General features: G+C 36.7%; 1 protein-coding gene across 1 annotated transcript; it reads left to right on the top strand.

Annotated features, from left to right (window-relative positions):
- The first annotated feature begins 2,607 nt into the window (after positions 1-2,607).
- arhgap18 (Rho GTPase activating protein 18) lies at positions 2,608-19,653 on the top strand. The gene is made up of 17 exons (XM_055016087.1): positions 2,608-2,859; positions 4,480-4,618; positions 6,824-6,906; positions 7,070-7,210; positions 8,156-8,219; positions 10,296-10,414; positions 12,143-12,214; positions 12,309-12,402; positions 12,566-12,657; positions 13,159-13,236; positions 14,082-14,241; positions 14,315-14,397; positions 14,479-14,685; positions 15,648-15,782; positions 17,310-17,431; positions 17,529-17,584; positions 18,471-19,653. Exons 1-17 carry the CDS (start codon positions 2,623-2,625, stop codon positions 18,560-18,562), a joined length of 1,974 nt encoding a protein of 657 aa, XP_054872062.1. The 5' UTR covers positions 2,608-2,622; the 3' UTR covers positions 18,563-19,653.
- The last annotated feature ends 160 nt before the right edge of the window (positions 19,654-19,813 follow it).

The raw sequence follows: 19,813 nt of genomic DNA, 5'->3' as shown, positions 1-19,813 counted from the left end.
ACTTTGATGATCTCAGTGTGTGAGGCAGGAAGTCTGCTGTGGAATGTGGCCTTGGCTCAGCATGAACAGAGAATTTGCTGATAATACCGAATTAATTAATGCACTACGTTACCTCAGTGAAGGTATTTACTCACAGGCTCGTTTATTAGCTTTGGTAGGTGTTTTTACTTTCTTATTCTCATGTTTCTGCAGTCTGTCATTTAAAAGTGACTATATTTGATGGCTGAACATCTGAAATAGTGGTCAACCAATACAGATTTATTAATAGTCAAGTGCTGATATATGATCCTGATATCATGTTGTCTCCATTTTTGCATTTTATAAAATACAAAAAAAAACATTAACAACAAATAAGACTGTAAATATGGTTAAAAAAAAAATTTCTGAAGTGTTTTGTTGGACTTCAAGGTAAAAACAAAACCGTTAATTATATAGCATCCTATACCTCACAACTAACTGACCAATAGTTGTCCAGCTTTGTATAGCCCTGCCCCCTCACTGTTTCCATGTAAACCAATCAGCAGCTGCCTCACAGTCCACCAGGTTTATTTACCTTCGTTTCTGATTGTATAAACTCTAAAATGTCTCAAAAAAACTCACCAAATGTTCTGCTGTTGGCAGTAAGAGTGAACACAGCAGTCTTCATGCACTGCCAGCATCTTTTATTAATGGAAATGTCTCCGTAACTATAGGAAAATCCTCAGTGTTAGTGTGTTGTCCATTTCAAATGATCCTCACAGAGAAAGGTGGAAGTGAATGATGATGATGTTTTTTTCTCTGCGCTGTCGATCGCACATGCAGAGAGAGTTTTCTTCCTGAAGGGGGCGGGAACAGCAGCAGCTCATTGGTTTTCACAGTGAAACAGCCAGTTTAGAACATGACCAAAACCAGAATTTAAACAGTTATGGTAAAATGAATTATCTTTGCAGTAGTTTAAGCTGAAATATTGAAAGAAACACTGTACAGACGTGAAATAAATTGTCATTAATTTGGTGAAAAGAGGCACAACAGGGGAAGTTTTAATGAACATCTGCATTGGTTCTGTGTCATACTGAACAGGAGACATTTCTGAGTTCTCTCTACTTCTTCGTGGCTTTTCAGTTTCCATAGAGGTACTGGACTTTATATTACAGTGAAAAATGAACCACGGTGAGGAAAAATGCAACAGGAGCAACAAATAAGTCTATATTCCGATCAGGGTTTATTGGAACAGGACCAAGAGTATCTTGTATCTAGTTGGTGTTTCTCTTATTGTCTTAAGTCTTGCTGATTTGTCCAGTTTCATTAGTTTCTGGGTCAGCTCTCAGCTCTTTTCCTTTACAACAGCCCCACATTCATGGCTACAGCTCTATGCTTACCTCTGACAGTGTTTGAGGAGGTGAGATTACGCTGATGATTTGCTGACAGATGGTTGGGAGCAGCTGTTCAGGAACTACAGACCTGTCAGCTACTATATCTGTCACCACAACTGTAATAAAACTGCAGTTTAAAGTGAAAGACTGAGAGACATATTATCACATATTATCATGTTTAAACATGTCATTTACGGAGAAATCCTCCAGATGTTCTCCAGCATTTTGATGACATGTTGTAACTTGTTTGTTTGCTGTAGCTCTTTGGTATGTTGTAATTACACATTATAAATATTATACATATTACTGCACTGTACTAGCAGTACCACATATTGCAGTGTTACCAGCAGTAGTAGTGCCACCCTGGTTTTGTGGGCTCAAGTAGAATGAATGAGTTAGAAAACATGCTAAAGGTCAACCATGAAACGGTTCAGAAAACTCATGTCATTCAGGAATGTGAAGAGTTCAAAAGCAACGGAAAACATTAATAAATTCTATTTCTGTGTCAAAAAACACAATGACAGTCAGTGTTTTTGATTAAATGCACCATCCACTCAACTTTTTTTTGGTGGTTTACTGTTTTTTTTTTTTGTCAAGATCCAAGAGCTTTTCAGTCCCAGCAGACGCTGACCTCATTAACTCAATGTAAAGTCTTCAAAATATACAAGAAGAATCAAAAGAATTGCCATAAAAACACCACTTTAATCAAATTATCTACAAAAATCACAGTCCTGCTTGTTTTTCCTCCATGTTTCTCACGTTATGTTTGGTTTTCCATCGTTTTTTAGCCTCAACCGCCAGAATATTTGTTTCATCCTTTTCTGGACTAGAATAAACACTGATTTTCAGTCTGTTAACTGCTGCTTTTTTATCTATATAAGCAAAGTTCAAGGTGTTCTGGAGCTGCAGCAGCAGATGTTGACCTCATTAGTGGCCTGGTTGTGAATTCAACACTCTGCTGGCTCGTCTTTAGTTGCAGTCTTTGACCGACTTTGTCCGTCTGACTCATTCTCAGGCTCGTGTCAGAGTTTTTCTCTCACTTCTGCTGCCATTAAAGGAAACATGGCTGCATCTCTTCACAGAGCGCAACAAACACTATCAGGCCATTTGGCGTTTTTACGATCGTATAATGCCTTTAATATGACGTCAGCGTTAAACACGGTGCAAAGTGCAGCTACAAGTCAAACTGTTGCCTGGATTCACTCCAAGAATCAGATTTTTTGTTGTTGTTTTCAGCAGCGGTTTCAGTGTTTTAGAGGAATTTTGCTAAATGTCTGCTGTTCCTGTGTTTGTCTGCAGTCGCAGGACCGGCCACTACACGCTACAGCAGAACCAGAACCAGAACACCCAGCATGGAGACAGGTATGGACCTTCAGATCCCAGTTCCAGCTCTGCACCGCATCCCAGATCTCAGCCGTCCTCCAGCCCAAAGCTGGGTTCAAGCCCCCGACAGAGTCCCAACTCCAGGCCCAGACCCCCACCCACCTATCAGCGCTACAACTCTCAGGTAGAAATAATGTGATTAACTCAGCTGTGCAAAGAGCTTATTTATTCCAACAAGCTGCTGCTGTATGATGTTTAGCTATTGTGATTGCACTGATGATGATGCAAAATGAAAGAGGGATCGACTGATTATTGGCCTAACTGAATATCAGATCTGATATTTAGCGTTTTTCCCGTCATATCGTCGTTTTTTCCGAGTAAAATAAAGTCTTGTCTGATGAATCTGGTTAGTTACACATCACGAGTAACAATCAATCAAACACCAAAGAATAAATGTTGAACATTTCTCTTTTAATTTAGCATGTAAAACAGAAATATGCAAAATTATTCCAACACTTTTGGCACCAAGATTTTCATTTTTACTGCAGGTGTTTATTCAGTTCAATTCAGTTCAGTTAAAAAAAAAAAAAAAAAAAAAAAAAAACAACTTTATTTGTCCTCTGGGAGCAATTCAAGGTGCATAATGGTAGCAACAACTGTACGATAATAGTAGCTCCCATGTGGTAGTTCAAATAGGATGAATAAAAATACATTTGAAAATTTTAAATCATTCTATTCATTTATTTCAGTTCCAAATATATGTTACCAGTCTCCTTAAATACTAATATCCAGAATCAGCCCTGAGAAAAACACCTAATATTCAAATTTCTTTAATTTTTAAATGTAATATCACTGGGGTTCAGCCTAGTCTGCTTTATATCAGCCAACCAACCAATCACGTTGTTGCTCTTAACCCTTATTTTGCTCAAATCACCAAACTTTTGAAGTGTTTTTTGATATTGTATGTGATTTTTAAATGCAGTTTTTTTTTGTCCAAGTGACCGTTGAAGCTACAGTTAAGACTCTCTGCAGACTCATTTTGATATAAGCCTGGCCTTTTAGCCTAAAATACCTGTATGCCCATGGTATCATGATTATGTTATTTGATACTAAAGGCTTATCAACCTGCCAAAAAACCTAGTATTGCTGTTTAATATAACTTTAGATGACTCACAAAATACATAAAAAGGATCTGTTCCAAAGCAGTCGTTAGTTTCGAACTGTGGAAAAGTAGAAGAAACTGTAAAATTCCCAAAAACTACTAATCATTGCATATTTAGGCTGTTCAATGTGATCCTCTTTATATAACTAATGTAATATTTTTTTATTTGCTGAGGTTCCCCTGAAACTGTCAGCTCATTTTCTGTTTAATATAACTTTATAAAATATAAAAGGGAATGTCCTGAAGCATTTATCAGTTTCTGACTCTGGAAAAGTGAAAGAATCTGTAAAATTCCCCCAAACTCTTGTACTAAATTCCATAGTTAGGCTGTTCTGTATGGTCTTCTTTTGATAACCAACCTAATAATTTTCACTTCCATTCGCTGAGTTTCCTCTGAAACTGTTTGGAGTCCCACTTTCAAAACCTCTCATCTATGAAAACTGTGTGCATCTATGTGTGTTTTGGCATTTGGTGTGTATGTAATCTGAGATTTTCGACCCCTTGTTACCACTTTGAAACTTGTTCAGACGTGTAGTTTGTCGTCTCCTTGCATCACATCCGGAATGGTTTTTTATAAATATTTTTTCTGCACAAGTAAATCAGATTTCTGAGCATGAACTGAAAGCGTCGTCACTTTGTCAGGACTCTCTGGACGAGCTGGAGATGGACGACTACTGGAAGGAGGTGGAGAACATTAACCGGTCAGGAGGAGGAGCACCCAGAGGAGAAGGTGGAGGAGACGGAGAGGTTCAAGAGGAGGAGCAGCAGAAAACTCCTGAAGGTAGGAAACACACAATCCTCTCCTCAGTGGTGTTTAAGTACAGATGGTGTGTGTGGAAGACTGCTGTCGGTTGGTCTAGACCTTAGAACGCACATTTCCCCTGCAGAAAAAGTATATTTGCAGCTTAAATAACATCTAGCATCTATAACAACGGGATGTGTCCATGTAGAGTTTTTGCACTAACACACTGCAAATGTTGGGTAACACCTAAAATACCACATTATATCCAATAATCATGCTGCAAAAAAAGCTATAAGGATAGTACATAATGTGGGCTAGAATAAACACACTAATATATTTTATACCACAACAAACACTTGGAAAATTATTGATTTAGTTAAACATAGAATTGTGCAAATAATGTTCAAAGCAAGCAACAAGTTCCTCCCTAACAGCATACAACAGTTCAGAAGCAACATTGCTACCTATGAATTAATGAAGAAATTTTAATTCAAAAACCATTTGCTCGTATCATCGTGAAGAGCAAATGTTGAGCAGTTTGTGGGGTAAATTTATGGCACAGTCTGGATCTCAAAATGAGTACAGCTATAAAACAATTTTAGAAAGAATACAAGAAAAAGATTGCTCGAAAAATAGAAGAGTGTTGAAAAGCTTGGGGTTTCTAAAGAGGTATAAATATTTCCTGCAAACAGGAAACAGTAATTAGCAAGTTCATCGTACTCGTTTTGAGATATTATTTTACATTCTGGATCGGTTCGGTTGAATTTGGCTTGTTTTGTTTTTCGTTTTGTGTATTTTCTCTTTTCTATTTTGCCTTCATGATACTGTGGCAATGTCAGAATAAATCAAATAAATAAACACATCACCATATTAACCACTGTTGTATGATAGATATGAAGAATACGAATACGAAGCGACGGTGACGACTCCAGCTTCTTTCTTAAAAGTTTCGATATTCAACTAAAAGTGGCCACAGAATGAAACCAAAGTGCCCTAGATAAAGGTTTTGGGTGCAGTGATTTTTATCTTCTCCTGCAGCCACACTGGTGTCACAGCAGAGAACCTTCAGCTGTGGACTGAAACCACCGAGGTCCACCACAGGAAACACCACAGGAGGTCTTTTCTAGCGGTGGACACCAAACCGTGCGACTCCTCAGCTTCAAAGATGTCGCTCATAGTCGTTTTGATTTGTTCGCAAGACATTTGATGCCACATACTGTGACACAGAGCTGTTCAGACATGCAAACATCTACTGTCATCTCATATTTGTGTGAACTGGTTCTGATGCGTTTTGCACAGGAGATATTTTGGCTTTTCCGGAGGACCATTGTTCTTTGGCGTAAACACACTTTTCCTGTATAATCTGTGTTTACTTCTGTCTGTGGTCGCTCCTTTTTCCTTTTTCCTGCACCTGTAGGGGTGTTTTAAGTGTTTTTCATGAGACAACAAAATCAGGGGTGTCAAACATACGGCTCGCAGGCCAACGTCGGCCCACCAGAGCATCCAGTCCGACGACACAAGACACAAAGGGTTTGGAAGCAGAGTGGTCTAACCCACTTTCTGTAGTTTTTGAGAAAAATGGGTTCCAAGGTTTGTGTTTTCACGAATGGTCTAACATTGGAAGTGCCACTGTAACGCTACATTTGCGTTGTGTGTTAGACCACTTTGCCACTAAAATCTAAACCATAAAATATGACAGAAATGATATGAAACTCAGTTTGGATTTTCTGTGGGTTCCACCAATCTGCTTCTAACTTCCTCACATTAACTGCAAATTGTAAATTGTAAATGATTTCTAGATCTTGACAAGTTGTTTTGATCATAAAGTAAAATGGTATTTTGTTGAGTTCCAGATACCCAGGACTAAAAGTCTTGTGCCTTTGTAGACACACTGGGATCTGTCAGATGTAATGTGTAAATGATAAACTGATTGTTAAAATTGCACCTGTTTTTCTTAAGAATGTTTTGGAAAAAGATAGTTTAATAAATTTGAACATTTTCAGAATGTACTCTGTTGCACACAAACAAAGAGGAAAATCTGTTGTCGTTAAGTTATTGTTATTAATATGTTATTATGCTGGGTTACTGGTTATTTTACTTGATGTGGCGCCTCAACTATAATGAGTTTGACACTCCTGGTTTAAATTGTTCTCCATTGTATCCGTCCTCATTTTAAATTGGTGCCAGTGATGGATCACCTCATCGTCCGAACACCCATCATCTTCCTCTTTTTGTGTCTTCCAGAAGGCGAGCAGGAGGAGGCGTGGCTAATGGAGGCGGGGCTACAGCGGCTGTTCGATGACTCATTGGCAGCTGATCAGGATCAGGTAACAATCACTGATCCTTTATTTAATTACTGAGTCCAGGTTGAGTCATAGCGTATCAGGGTCCAGGTCAGATCTTTGAATGAGCTTCAAATGACCGACTAATAGAAAGATAATGATGGAAGCTGGACTTAATAACTCCATCTGATGTATTGATGAATTGCAGGAAGTAGACAGCGCAGTGTTTCTGTCGACGCTCACCAGAACTCAGGCGGCAGCAGTTGAACGTCGCGTCCAGCAGACGCTACGGCGACGCAACCGGCAACACCTCCCCGATGTTCGGGACATATTCAGACCTCCAGAAAAGGTCAGGAGATGCTCATAAACGCAAACTAATCATGTTTAATCAACACGAAAGAGTAAATTACCTGTACAGCTGCTCTGTTGCTTCACTTCATGCTGTCATTTGTCAAACTAACTTTTAGAATCAACCATTTTTTCAGGATTAATCAAAAATGTAGGAATTTATTAAAGAAATTGTTCTACATTTTGGGAATAGACATATTTACTTTCAAAATTTTGACTTGCATAGAAATTAAAACTCAGATTTCTAAGATAAACAATCTGCAAATATAATAAAATGAAGGGCAGAAAGTTTTTAATTAGTTTTACTGAAATTTACAGAGTAGACATGGTAGTTGTATTGATTTTGTTTCCTGTATTTCTCATCATTTATTTAATTATTATTATGTTAATATTGCTATTTTTATCAGTCCTTTTATTACTTTTAACTGCAGTCTGTCATAGTATCTCAGTAAGCAGTACAGTTGTAGTTATATTGGACATAAAAAGGACTGATTTTTATAATCTGTTTCCCTTTTTTCATTGCATGAAGTGAACATCCCACAACAATACAGAGCATTTCTGTTTTTCCTCACCACAAAGGAAGTGGTCACAGTTTTACTTCAGGACCAGTCGGGCTGTATTCACTAACTAATACCATGTTTTTATGTTACGCCTTCATATTCTGTGCCAAAACTGCAAAATCAAGTTCCACCAATAGATTTTACTGGATTTGTATTCAATAAGTGATAAATATATAGACTCGATTTTATTATTTAGGTAGATTTACTTGAACTGCTGCTCATCCAAACTACTCAACAAAGATTCTCACGTTTTTCACTTGAAAAACACACTTTGTCCACTAATTAACAGAGTAGATAATGTGTAACGGGGTTTGTCTGTCAATCTGTGACTTGTTGAACTGTTGAACGCTGCTTGTTGTACAGTTGTGTGTTCATGTTGTCTGCAGAACGAGGAGCCTCACAAGCTCAAAGGGGGAAGTGAGAACGGACAAAACGACTCATCTTCAGCCGGTATGTGCAACATGACAAACGGCGTGAGTCAGTGTGGAGGATGAAACGCAAATAAAAGTTCGCCTAGCAACACGTACAGACACAGACATGGTGATAATATTAGAGCAGAAAACATGAGGCACAAATATAAATGTGATAGAGGAAGTAACACCACAACTCAGCAACACCGTTTTTTTCTTTTTGAAATTCCATAGAATGTCAGACCAAATTCTGTTGAATTTGAACTGAATGGAAATATATGCTTCCTTTAATTCATATCATAGGAACCGATTCATAACTACTGATTTATACATTCAGATACATATCAGAACTCCAATAATTAATTAATTAATTGTCAGCAATTCAATGTATCTGCATTGAATTTTTTAAAAAATAATCAATTGATTTGTGAGTAATTATTTGGGTAAAAAAAAGTCTAAATTCTCTAGATTCCTGCTTTTTCAGTGTAAATTTGAGGTTATTTGCTCTGTGATGCCAGTTTAGAAATTTCCAGAGTACACATTAGAAGTGCACCAGTCAGTTGTCAATTATTAAATTAATCACCAACTATTTTCTGATAAGATAATACTTTATTAATCCCACAGTGGGTAAACAAACAAAAATACTCAAATGTATTAGTTCTAGAAGTATTGCACCTATCAGTAGTACTGCATAGATTCTTTCATGAACAGAAATACTGAGAGGAATATTAATTTTCCAGCGATTTCTAGAATGAATCGATTAATCAGTTTGAGTGACTGCTTAAAGAAAAAGAAAAGTCTAAATCTTCTAATTCCCGGTTCTTAAAGGTGAATATTTTCCAGTTTCTTTCCTTTTTTTTGACTGAAAATCTTTGGTCAAAACAAGACGTTTGTCATCTTGGTTTTTGGGAAACGCTTTTGGACTTTTTAAATTTTTTTTTACTATTTTCCAAGACCAAACAGCTAATTAATTAATCAAAAGAATAATCAACAGATCAATCAGCAGTGAAAATAGCAGTTATTTGCAGCCTAATTGGGGTTTATTCACTAATAGAAAAGTTGAAGCAACAGAAAATTCAACAGAGCTTCCTTTACTTTTTTCTTTTATCTTTTTTGATAATCAATTAATTTGTTTGAATAATTTTTAAGGATGAAAGTCTAAATTCTCTGATTCCAGCTTCCTACATAAATGTGGATTTGAGGTTGGTTTACTGTGATGGGAGTTTGGAAAATGTTATCTATATTTTAGCAGTTGTGGACTAATACAGTTTAAAAAAGTCAAACTCTTCTAATTGCAGCTTCTTAAATGTGAATATTTTGGTTTTGTTTCTTGTCTATGACTAAATATCTTTGTCAACACTTTTGGACATTTTTCACTATTTTCTGACATTTTTAGAGACCAAACAACCAATCAATTAATCAATTCGAGAAAGTAACTGACAGATTGATCAGCAGTGAAAATAGTAGTTAGTTGCAGCTTTATTGTGGATTCACTCACTAGTAGAAGGGCTTCCATTACTTTTTCTGACAAATTTAGATATCTATTTTGATAATTGATTAGTTTGTTTGAGGAATTTTTACAGATAAAAGTCTAAATTTTCTGAAGCTAGCTTCCTAAACGGTGGATTTGAGGTTGGTTACATGTTATAGCAGTTTGGAAAATTTCATTACTTAGTGGAGTAGTTGTAAATGAATAAGTGAAACAATACATTTAGAAAACCAAAAAACTTAAAAATCTACTATTTCCTGTTTCTTAAATGTAAATATTTCCTATTTTCTTTGTTTTCTATGAAAGGAAACTGAATATCTTTGGACAAAGACATCTTTGGTTTTGGGAAACACTTTCAAAAAAATTTTTTTTTACCATTTACTGACATTTTAGATATCTAATAGCTAATTAATTAATCAAGAAAATAAATTAATCAGCAATGATAATAGTAGTTAGTTGCAGACCTTTTACTTTTTCCTTCTTCTGCCGTCACTAAGTGGGATTAAATAGCTGTAAAACACGTTTAACTGTGCGTCTCTTTGTATGTTCTCGTCCACTTTGCTTCTATGAACACCTTTGTCCCGCTTGTGTGGTCGAATCTTTCATTACTTTTGTGTAAATCGACAGAAATGGAGACGGAGCTGAACGTTGAAGTAGCGTTTTCAGAGCAGGCGCTGTCCTACCGGGACAACCATCAGCGTTTAAAGGTCACGGCCAGCCCCAGCTCACCTGATGACAAACTGCCGGTGAGTCTCACACCTGGACGCTGACGGACACAAAAACTGCACGAGTGTGAACATCAACAGCTGTGGGATTATTTATTCTGTGTGTCGTGGCTCTGATGTAACAAACTGGATGTACTGACTTTATACACTGTCATGTTCAGTTTATTCAAAATGCTTTAGTTGCTCTTTGTTCACTTCTGTGAGTCAGAAACTAGCAGAACACCTACGTTTGTCTCCTCCAGTGCAAACATGATGGAAGAAGAGTGCATTTATTTAAAAAGACACTGTAGAGTTACCTCATAGACGCAGCAATGCCTCAAATTCAACAGGTATTTTCATTTAGCATGTGAAAAAATAGATATGTGTGTATTCTCAGAATGTGCAGGAAGTTTTAAGCATGAGCTTAAACACATCTGAGCTATTATAAACCAGATGTTTGAAAATTAATAAAAATTAATGAAACTTTTATTGATGCAAAGCGGTGCCACATGCACATTTTAAGAGATTAATTCCCCAAATAAAGAGAGACACAAAAGAGAACAGAAGAATGGATCATGTTAATGTGTGTGTGATGATGATGTCAAAATAATAAAAGTTTATTTACATTAGAATAAATATTTATTCGGTACAGAATGTAAGAGACTCTTGCTGCATTATTTTGGATTTTGTTTTATAACCGTCACCTTGTGCCTCGATTTAGTATAAATAAAGATGTTTCCAACATAAACTGAACAAATAGCTGCATCAGAATAAGCATTTCCTGCACAGGACTGTGTTTGAGCATTTTTAGGTTTAGCAAGATGTTTGTCTTTATTGAATCACAAGTTCTTACAATCAGGTCAGTTATGGAACTGTAGCATCATCTTGCAGTTTTAGAACCTGAAGTATTTTAAAGTGTCATATTTACTATTTTGATAATCGATTCTTTTGTTTCTGTAGTTTCTTATGGACGAAAACAAAAGTCTAAGTTATGCGATTCCAGCTTCTTAAACATGAATATCCTGATTTCTTTCCTCCTCTATGACAGTAAATTGAATATTTGTCATCTTGGGTGTTGGAAAACACTAATCGACATTTTTTCATCGTTTTCTGATCGTTTTATAGACCAAAAAACTAATCAATCAATCAAGGAAATAATCAATAATAATCAATTACAGCCCTGGTACGCGATATAGATGTTTAAGCTGTGCAGCCTGTACTGGAAAATAGATTTTTTCGACGTGTTTAATGTCATAGCTGTTAGTTGAACTTTTTTTTTTTTTTTTTTTTAGATTTTTGTATCAGACAAGAACTTAAAAGGAATTTTGCAAAATAGAATTGTAACAAAAAGCTATAATGAAGACTTTAAATGAGCACAAATGCATTAAAGGACCATTAAAATGATATAAAAAAATACTAACAAAATGACAAAACAAATGAAAAAACATAAAAAAATTGAAAAGTAAACTTAATAGAACCTAAAAATCAGTGTGTTGTGTTTCTTAAGGACATTGTAGCCTCTTAAGCAGACAAGCGAATGATTTTCTTACAGTTATAATGTAATGTAAAGCAATAACGTAATATAATTTAAACTTGGACACACTGTGTTGCTCTTTAGTGACACCTGCTGGTTGAAACTCGTATTACAGATCAAATAAACAATGTTTTCAACAGTCACATTGTGCACAGCTGAAGTTATTTTGCACAGCGTTTATTCATTTGTACTGGGTTTTTTTGACACCTTTCCTCTGGTTTGTTTTCCTTCTGTAGAACTTTAAGCTGCTTCGAGATAAAACAGGTCAGACCAGAATCGGAGATCTGTCTCCTCTGGATATGAAAAAGGTCAGTTTATTTAACGATAAGCCTACAAGAGATCAGTTAAGCTGTTTAAAATCCTTCCTGCTTAATGTTTTTGTCGGGTTTTATTGGGCTGCAGGTTCGCCGGCTGGTGCTGGTGGAGATGACGGCGCTTTTCGACACCGCAGGAATCGACGTGAAGGCGCACAAAGCTGTCAAAGTCAAGACTAAAGGTACAAGTTCACCACATGCTAATGCATTAGGGGAAACTGAGCAAAACTGTGCCTCTTTACACACAGAAATTGCAATTTTAGACATGCACAGTGCCACAAAGAGAAGCAAAATGTAAAAATAACACGTTTGCACACTGAGAAATGTGCGTTTGTGTGTTTGCAGAAACTGGTCTGTTTGGCGTCCCGCTGCACACTTTACTGGATCAGGACCAGAGGAGAGTTTCTGGAACCAAAGTGCCATTTATTCTGCAGAGGGTGAGCTTTATCTGTGTTTGCGTGGTGTATTTTATGCACATTTTGAAGTATCGTGTTACAAAAAAGAAACCGCAGAATTTCAAATGGAACATCCTCAGTTATGCATAAAAGTTTTGCCGCCCACTTGAGTTGGTTTTTGACTTTTTGAAGCGTTTATTTACTTCATGGAAGATGGAAACACCTTTTCTCAATAGGTTCTGATGTAGTTAAACAAGTTCTATATCAACTGGCATGAATTAATGTTTAAAACTGAACAAAAGTCCTGAAAATTTGGCAGGATGACTGTTTTCTTTTGTTTCTTTTTGTTCTTCAAGTGTCCTTAACAGCTGGCAAACAACTGCTGCTGTTCTCATTTTTTAGTTTTTTATGATCAATTCCTTTATTGATGTCGAAGTCTTTCCCACCAAAGATGTGAGCCAAAAGGCATTTTATGAAATAAGACATCCTCGCTTTGGTGCCCTGTTTTTGCTGTTTTAATCTGTTTTTTTTTCTTGTCATTAGCTCATTAGTCACATCGAGGACGAGGGTTTGGACACTGAGGGGCTGCTGAGGATCCCTGGAGCTGCAACCAGAGTCAAGGTTGGTCAGAATATTTCACTGACTTACATCTGGTTTCCCTAAGAAAACTACGTTTCCACTTCAAAACTCGGCAGCACGAGTTCTCACTAGAAGGAGACCTCACATTACACAGATTTTAAAGTCTCTGCACTGGTTACCTGTTGCCTTAAGAACTGATTTTAGGATCATTTTATTGGTTTATAAAGTTGTTATTGGTCTCGATTCTTCGTATTTATCAGATTTGCTTTTATCTCCTGGTAGCAGAATTTAATTAAACCGAAAGTATAATTTGATTCTATTCAATGGAATTTAATTAAATTCAGTTTAATTTTATTTTATGTTATTTTATTTTATTTGATCTTATGAAATTTTATTTATTTTAACTAGTGTTTCACTATTTATTCATTTATTTTCAGTTTTTAATCTATTCAATGCATCACTTTTTATTTCATTTTTTTATTATTTTCTTATTCTATTTTCTTCTTACTTCTGTTTTCCCCTTTCACCTCTATGTCTATCTATGTATTTTGATAATAGATACTTATTAAATTTAATTTTGCTATGTTTTATTTTGTTATATTTTATCTTGTTTTATTTATTTTCTATTATTTGATCTCATCTGCTGTTGCATGTGTTATTTAGGGCAGCATTTCCTCAGGTCTTCATTCTTTGTGTTTTTGAGAACTTCATTTATAAACTTACATTATGAGCTGTTTGCAGTGTTTTATTACTTTTTTATTCCTTCCATCTGTAAATCATCTACGTTACATTTCATTTTCAGGAAAGGTGCTCTAGAAATAAAGTGTAATTGATTGAATTTATTGAGATAGTGAACTAACTGTGTGTGTTTCTTTTTTTACATCCAGTCTCTGTGTCAGGAGCTCGAGTCCTCCTTCTATGATGGGATGTTTCAGTGGCAACAGCTGAAACAACACGACGCTGCGAGCCTGTTGAAGCTGTTCATCAGGGAGCTTCCTCATCCGCTGCTGACTGTCGAGTACCTCAATGCCTTCATCGCCGTCAACAGTGAGTTTCTGTTCGATCCTTTAAAGTGTTCTGAGACGATGATCTGAGAAACTTTTTGTTATTGTTTCTGCAGAACTTCCTACAAAGAAGCAGCAGCTGCAGGCGTTAAACCTGCTGGTTCTTCTGCTGCCAGAAGCCAACCGGGACACTCTGAAGGTGGATGAACGCTCACTTTTTAAAGATTTCATTTAAGTTTCTGAGAATATTTTGACTCTTGGTTAACTCTCTGTCCTGCAGGCGCTGGTGGAGTTTTTCCAGCGTGTGATCGACCATCAGGCCAAGAACAAAATGACTCTGAACAACGTGTCCGTCATCATGGCGCCCAACATCTTCATGTTCAAAGGCTTTCGTTCTAAAGTTACAGAGCAGCAGGAGTTCTCCATGGCGACCAGAACAGCCAACATCGTCCGGCTGCTCATCCGATACCAGAATCTCCTCTGGACAGTAAGATCTAAAATTAGAAATTGACTGCATTTGTATTGATCTAAACTCTTGTGGATTATTTCTTCTCACATGATCAAATTTATAAAGATACTGGTGAAATTTTCTCAGCTTCACTGCAAATGTAAAAACCAAATCACAGTTTGCATTATTCACATTAGCTCTTTGGCTTTTGAGAGTTTGCAAACAAAAATCCCAATAAATCTCAACTGTGTCCATATCTCTGACAAACTACCACAGAAATGTCTAGAAAGAAACAGCTGAGTAAAAAAACAAGCGTACAGATTTGTACATTGATGAAAAGAAGGATACACTGAAACAGACATTACAAAACACCTAATGGTGTCCAACAAAGGCGTTCACTACACCCTGAAGACACTAGAAGAAACTGGAAGTTATGATGATTGGAAAAAGTCTGGAAGAAAAGCAGAGGATAAACATATTGTTGTCAGCAGGAAGAGAGACTGGCGGAAAGCAGCACCACGAATAAGGGAGGAAATCAATATGACAAGGTCAAAACCCATATCCCTGACAACTGTGAAAAGACATTTGAGAAAGGCTGGTCTAAAGGGTTGTGTATCTGCAAAAAAACACTGCTTTGTCCTAAGAGCAAGAAAATGAGATATGAGTAGGTCTTTAATAGTTCTGAAATATTGTGGTTCAAACAGCCTCTACATTCCAGTGTGAGTAAAAAACTGCTGAAAGTGAGTTGACGGAGAGTTTTTATAAGCAAATCATCTCTCAAAGTGTTTGATAATATCGTTGTAAAACTTCACAGATACCATTTAAAATATCCAGAGTTTATGAGAATATAGTTTCAAGCAAATTAGAGATGGTCAAGCAGAAGGAACCTGATGATTTAATATCGAACAGCACTGTTTCTAAGTGTGTCCTGGTTAGAAGAAGTAACTCAGCAGGAGGATGGAGGATGGAACAGTTTGTAAAAATCTTTTTCTCTCATCTAGATCCCAAAGTTCATTGTGACTCAGGTCAGACAGCAAAACATGGAGAGTCAGAGGAAACAGCATAAAGAGAGAGCTGTACGGAAGCTGCTGAAGAAGATCACAACTGAGAAACCACCTGAAAGACCCATTCCTGAGGTGCCACATTTACTTTACTGCCTGTGTAGTGACAGGGACTTACTTTTAATTGTTTTGCAACTGAACATGTACTGAAAATGTTGTTTATGCAAATATATTATTAATTCTGGAATATAACATACTGAACTACTTCATCTTCACATTTCATCAGAGTAATGCTGACATTGTTAAACTAATCATTATTGTCTACATAAGTGGAGTAATGTGCTAAAATTAGATGACCTTTTAATCAGTTTGAATCCCTTCTGACTGACAGCAGTATGAACACGTGTTTCCTTTATGTTGGTGTCCTCCTTGTTGTGTTGGTTGTGTAACTTGTTGATGTATGACGTGACTTTAATGTGATTTTTACATGTAGAACTTTAACTCCCATTAACCAGTAAACAACTAGTAAAGCTGTCGCAGCAGAGAAAACAGTTGGAATCAGGGCTAATCAGATTGCAGAGCGTGTTCAGATAATCATCAGATGAGGGTACCGACATTGAAATGAGGTGATTTTGACAGTCTAGCAAAACAGAAATGACAGAGAGAAAAGAGCAGCAGGAATAACCCATATTCAGAGAAAACAGATCTTCCTTATTTAACTTACGGATCAGTTTCATTAGAACCAATTTGCATCATTTTGGAAGCTGAACAGGCTAAGCTGGATCTGGCGCAGGAGATCACACAGCTGCTTTTGCATACATATGAAAATACAACTAAAAGGGTTCAACACAGTGGCTACGCATCGGCTAAACATAGCTGCAGACCTTGCAAACCTCCTAATACCAGCGTTATTCCCTGAGGGCCTCTATTCGAAGGATAAAGCTCCATGAAACACTACAAATATTGTTCAGGAATGATTTGAGGAACATGACAAAGAGTTCAAGGCCTTGTTCCAGCTTCAAGATTCACCAGATCTCGAGCCGATGGGGCATCTGTGGAATCAGAATCGGATGTTCCGGAAAAACAAAGCTCCACCTTGCAACCTCCAGGACTGAAAGAATCTTGTGGTATAGTCTTGGTACCTGAAACTTCAGAACACCTTCAGAGTCCAGAACTGAACCAGTCAGAGAGGAACCTGCACAATAATGTCTGGTTTTAATGTTGTGACTGGTGGTTGTATGTTCAGTTTGCTGAGGAATGCTGACATCTAGTGGTCCTGAAGAAGAATATGATAGAGAACTTGTACTGTATATATAGTGATGAGTATATGTCTGAGCATTTAAAGTAGTTTTATTGGGATTATTGTGGAGCCAAACAGTATTTTCTGGGTTAAAGGTGTTTTTTTTTTTTTGTGCTCGTTTTAGAGTTTAGCAGAAGGTTAAAATTCTTTCCTCCTTAATTGATGAAACTCCAGCAACACTAACAGCCTGTAAAGTGATGTTAGTTTATAAAACAGAAGAACAGTAATTTATTCAAGTCCACATTCTTTAGTCGTCTGAAGTCCGAGTCTTGTGCGAGTGTTTGTGTGTTGGATGAATTTTCCTGAAGTATTTATATCTTTCTGATGGACTTAGTGTTCTTCTGTTCTCGGTTTATGTTCAGGAGAGTTCACAGGGTTTCATTCGAGTTCAGGCGCCGCAGTTCAGTAAAATTTCGATGGCAGTTCAGCTGACTGAAGAGCTACAAGCTGCAGATGTGTTAACTCGCTTCATCAGCCAGGACAGGTAACGTAGTACAACACTGGAAACAGATGTGTAGCACTTGTTTTAGCCACATCTTTATAACTTTTTTCTTTTGCTTTTCCTGTCTTCATCCTCGCAGCTCAGTGGCGGTGAAGAAAGAAGAGTTGTGTCTCTATGAGACTGGTGGAAACATCAGTAAGTCCCTCTAATTCCTTGCTAGTAGTCCAGCTGAACAGGCCAAAAGATCCATTGTAATCCAGCAGACACGATGTCTTCAATCCCTTTATTGTAGTCATGTCACTATTTTTTGCACAGAACATTTAAATCCACAGCTGCTGCCCCAAAGTGCTTTCTAGTAATAAAAGGAACATGATAGGTGTTAGAAATGAACCCAATAAATTGAAATATGGGGGCTAAGACTCAACAGTAATATTTATGATGTGACTCCACCTGAGCAACTTACGTATTAAAATCAGCTTTTGAATCCGGTGTTTACTTACCCCTTCAAATACTTATAATACAACACACAAAAATTTAAACAGGGGAGCAGATTATGGAATGAAATTGAGTGTTAAACTGCTATGTACAAGTACAAAAATGTGTAAAAGAGCATCCAAAATTACAGTGAACCAAAGCTTAGTGCAACTACATTTGGTAAACAATAAATACAAAGCTGTTGACCAAGCATGGTGGTGGCAGTATCATGCTCTGGGGCTTGTTTGGAGATTTACACAAAATGAATTGAATAATGAAGAACAAGAATGATCTCCACGTTCTTCAGGAAAACCTAAAACAGTGGGATGTTTCAGACAATGAGCCCAAACACAAATCAAAAGTGGTAAAGAAATGGTTAAATCAGGCTAGAATGATGGTTTTAGACTGATCTCCTCAAAGTCCTGACTTAAACCCATCAAGAACCTGTCTATCCTGTTGTCTTAAATGTGCTTAATAAATGAAAATTAATTTGACTTAATGCATATTAAGGCTGCAACCACACAATTTTATGAATTATGGTGGTTAAAATGACTAAATTAGAGCAAAAGTTTTGATCCTACGAATGTTTCTTTTCTTTGTTTCTCAGAGGAGAGATGCCTGGATGGAGAAACCTACATGAAAGACCTTTTCCAGTTGAATCCTACAGCAGAGTGGGTCATCAAAGCCATGCAGCGATAAACACACTTTGTAGGATCGTGTTCTGCTGCATGCTACAAATCTTTACCACTGTGTCCTACTGGGAGGAAACGTCACCTGGCTCTCTGAGGCTTCTGCTGCTCCAGGATGAACTGTTAACAACAACAAAAAAGGCTGGGAGATTCTTCATTGTGGCATTCATGTGGATGTTACTTTGACATCTACCTAAACAATACTGCAGACCAAGTGCGCCCTCCTACAGCAACAGCACTCCCCCTGCAGGACAAGATGCTCTAAACTCTAAAAACTGCTCAGGAAAGGCTCGAGGAACACGACCATGAGCCTGGAAGTGTTGACCTGGCCTTTAAACTCCCCAGATTCCCAGTGTGTGTTCAATCGGTCCTGAAATCTACCTGAAAATGCATGATTTTGGTTAACAAAAATGTGGTAATACATTTCTTTTCTAGTTTGTTGCATATCCAGAATTCCCGAATGCGAAGATAAAAAGGGAGATTACAGCTTGGGATTCTGAACATTTTAAATTATGCTGCTTAAAGGATTTTTTTGGTCTTCAAGTTCAACTAGACTGAAGTGCAAGGCAGTTGTCCAGGCGAAAGAAAACCACTCATTTGGAGACCTTATAAACTGTGATTTATTGCAAGTAATGACTTTAATCTGTGTGCAGAAATGAGATTAAATATATAGTTTGGTGCATTAAATCATAAAATCACACATCGGGAACATGAATAATTCAGAATCCATTTTCTGTTGGCTAATTCTGAAAATCTTTTATCCATTTATAAAATTTATACTTTCTTTTAAAGCCATAACAGGTAAATAAATTGCCACTTCATTGAATCGTCGTTGATTATCGGAGCTTCTCCAGGGAGGAACAAGCTTCGAAGTGAATAGTTTTTTGTGAGTCCAGCAAAAAATAGATCAAAACGTTTCTTCTTCTGGGTTTTTGTGATCATGCCATTGTTATTCAGCAAGAGGCACGCGATGATGACATCACTGTTTTTATGGTACATTAATATTTCCGGATGTTTGAGTGTGTTGAAGTGTGACTCCATCTTTTAAAAACCACTGGACAGAAACACAGAAATACGTTTTTTTTAATTTTTTTATATATATATATATATATATATATATATATATATATATATATATATATATATATATATATATATATATATATGTATATGTATATATATATATATATATATATATATATATATATATATATATATATATATATTAAAAGTGTGTGTGCAAGTTGACAGGGAAACTATT

The sequence above is a fragment of the Amphiprion ocellaris genome, chromosome 12, assembly GCF_022539595.1.
Source record: "Amphiprion ocellaris isolate individual 3 ecotype Okinawa chromosome 12, ASM2253959v1, whole genome shotgun sequence".
In the NCBI taxonomy this organism is placed as follows: Eukaryota; Metazoa; Chordata; class Actinopteri; family Pomacentridae; genus Amphiprion; species Amphiprion ocellaris.
Note: the sequence above shows the minus strand (reverse complement) of the source record. Positions and strands in the feature narration are given on the sequence as shown.

Excerpts from the sequence above, each read along its gene's own strand:
- arhgap18 (XM_055016087.1), top strand. The coding sequence starts at position 2,623 with ATGTCTGCTGTTCCTGTGTTTGTCTGCAGTCGCAGGACCGGCCACTAC. Across the intron at positions 10,415-12,142 it reads CACCTGATGACAAACTGCCG|AACTTTAAGCTGCTTCGAGA; the intron begins GTGAGTCTCACA and ends TTCCTTCTGTAG. Across the intron at positions 17,432-17,528 it reads CGCTTCATCAGCCAGGACAG|CTCAGTGGCGGTGAAGAAAG; the intron begins GTAACGTAGTAC and ends TCATCCTCGCAG.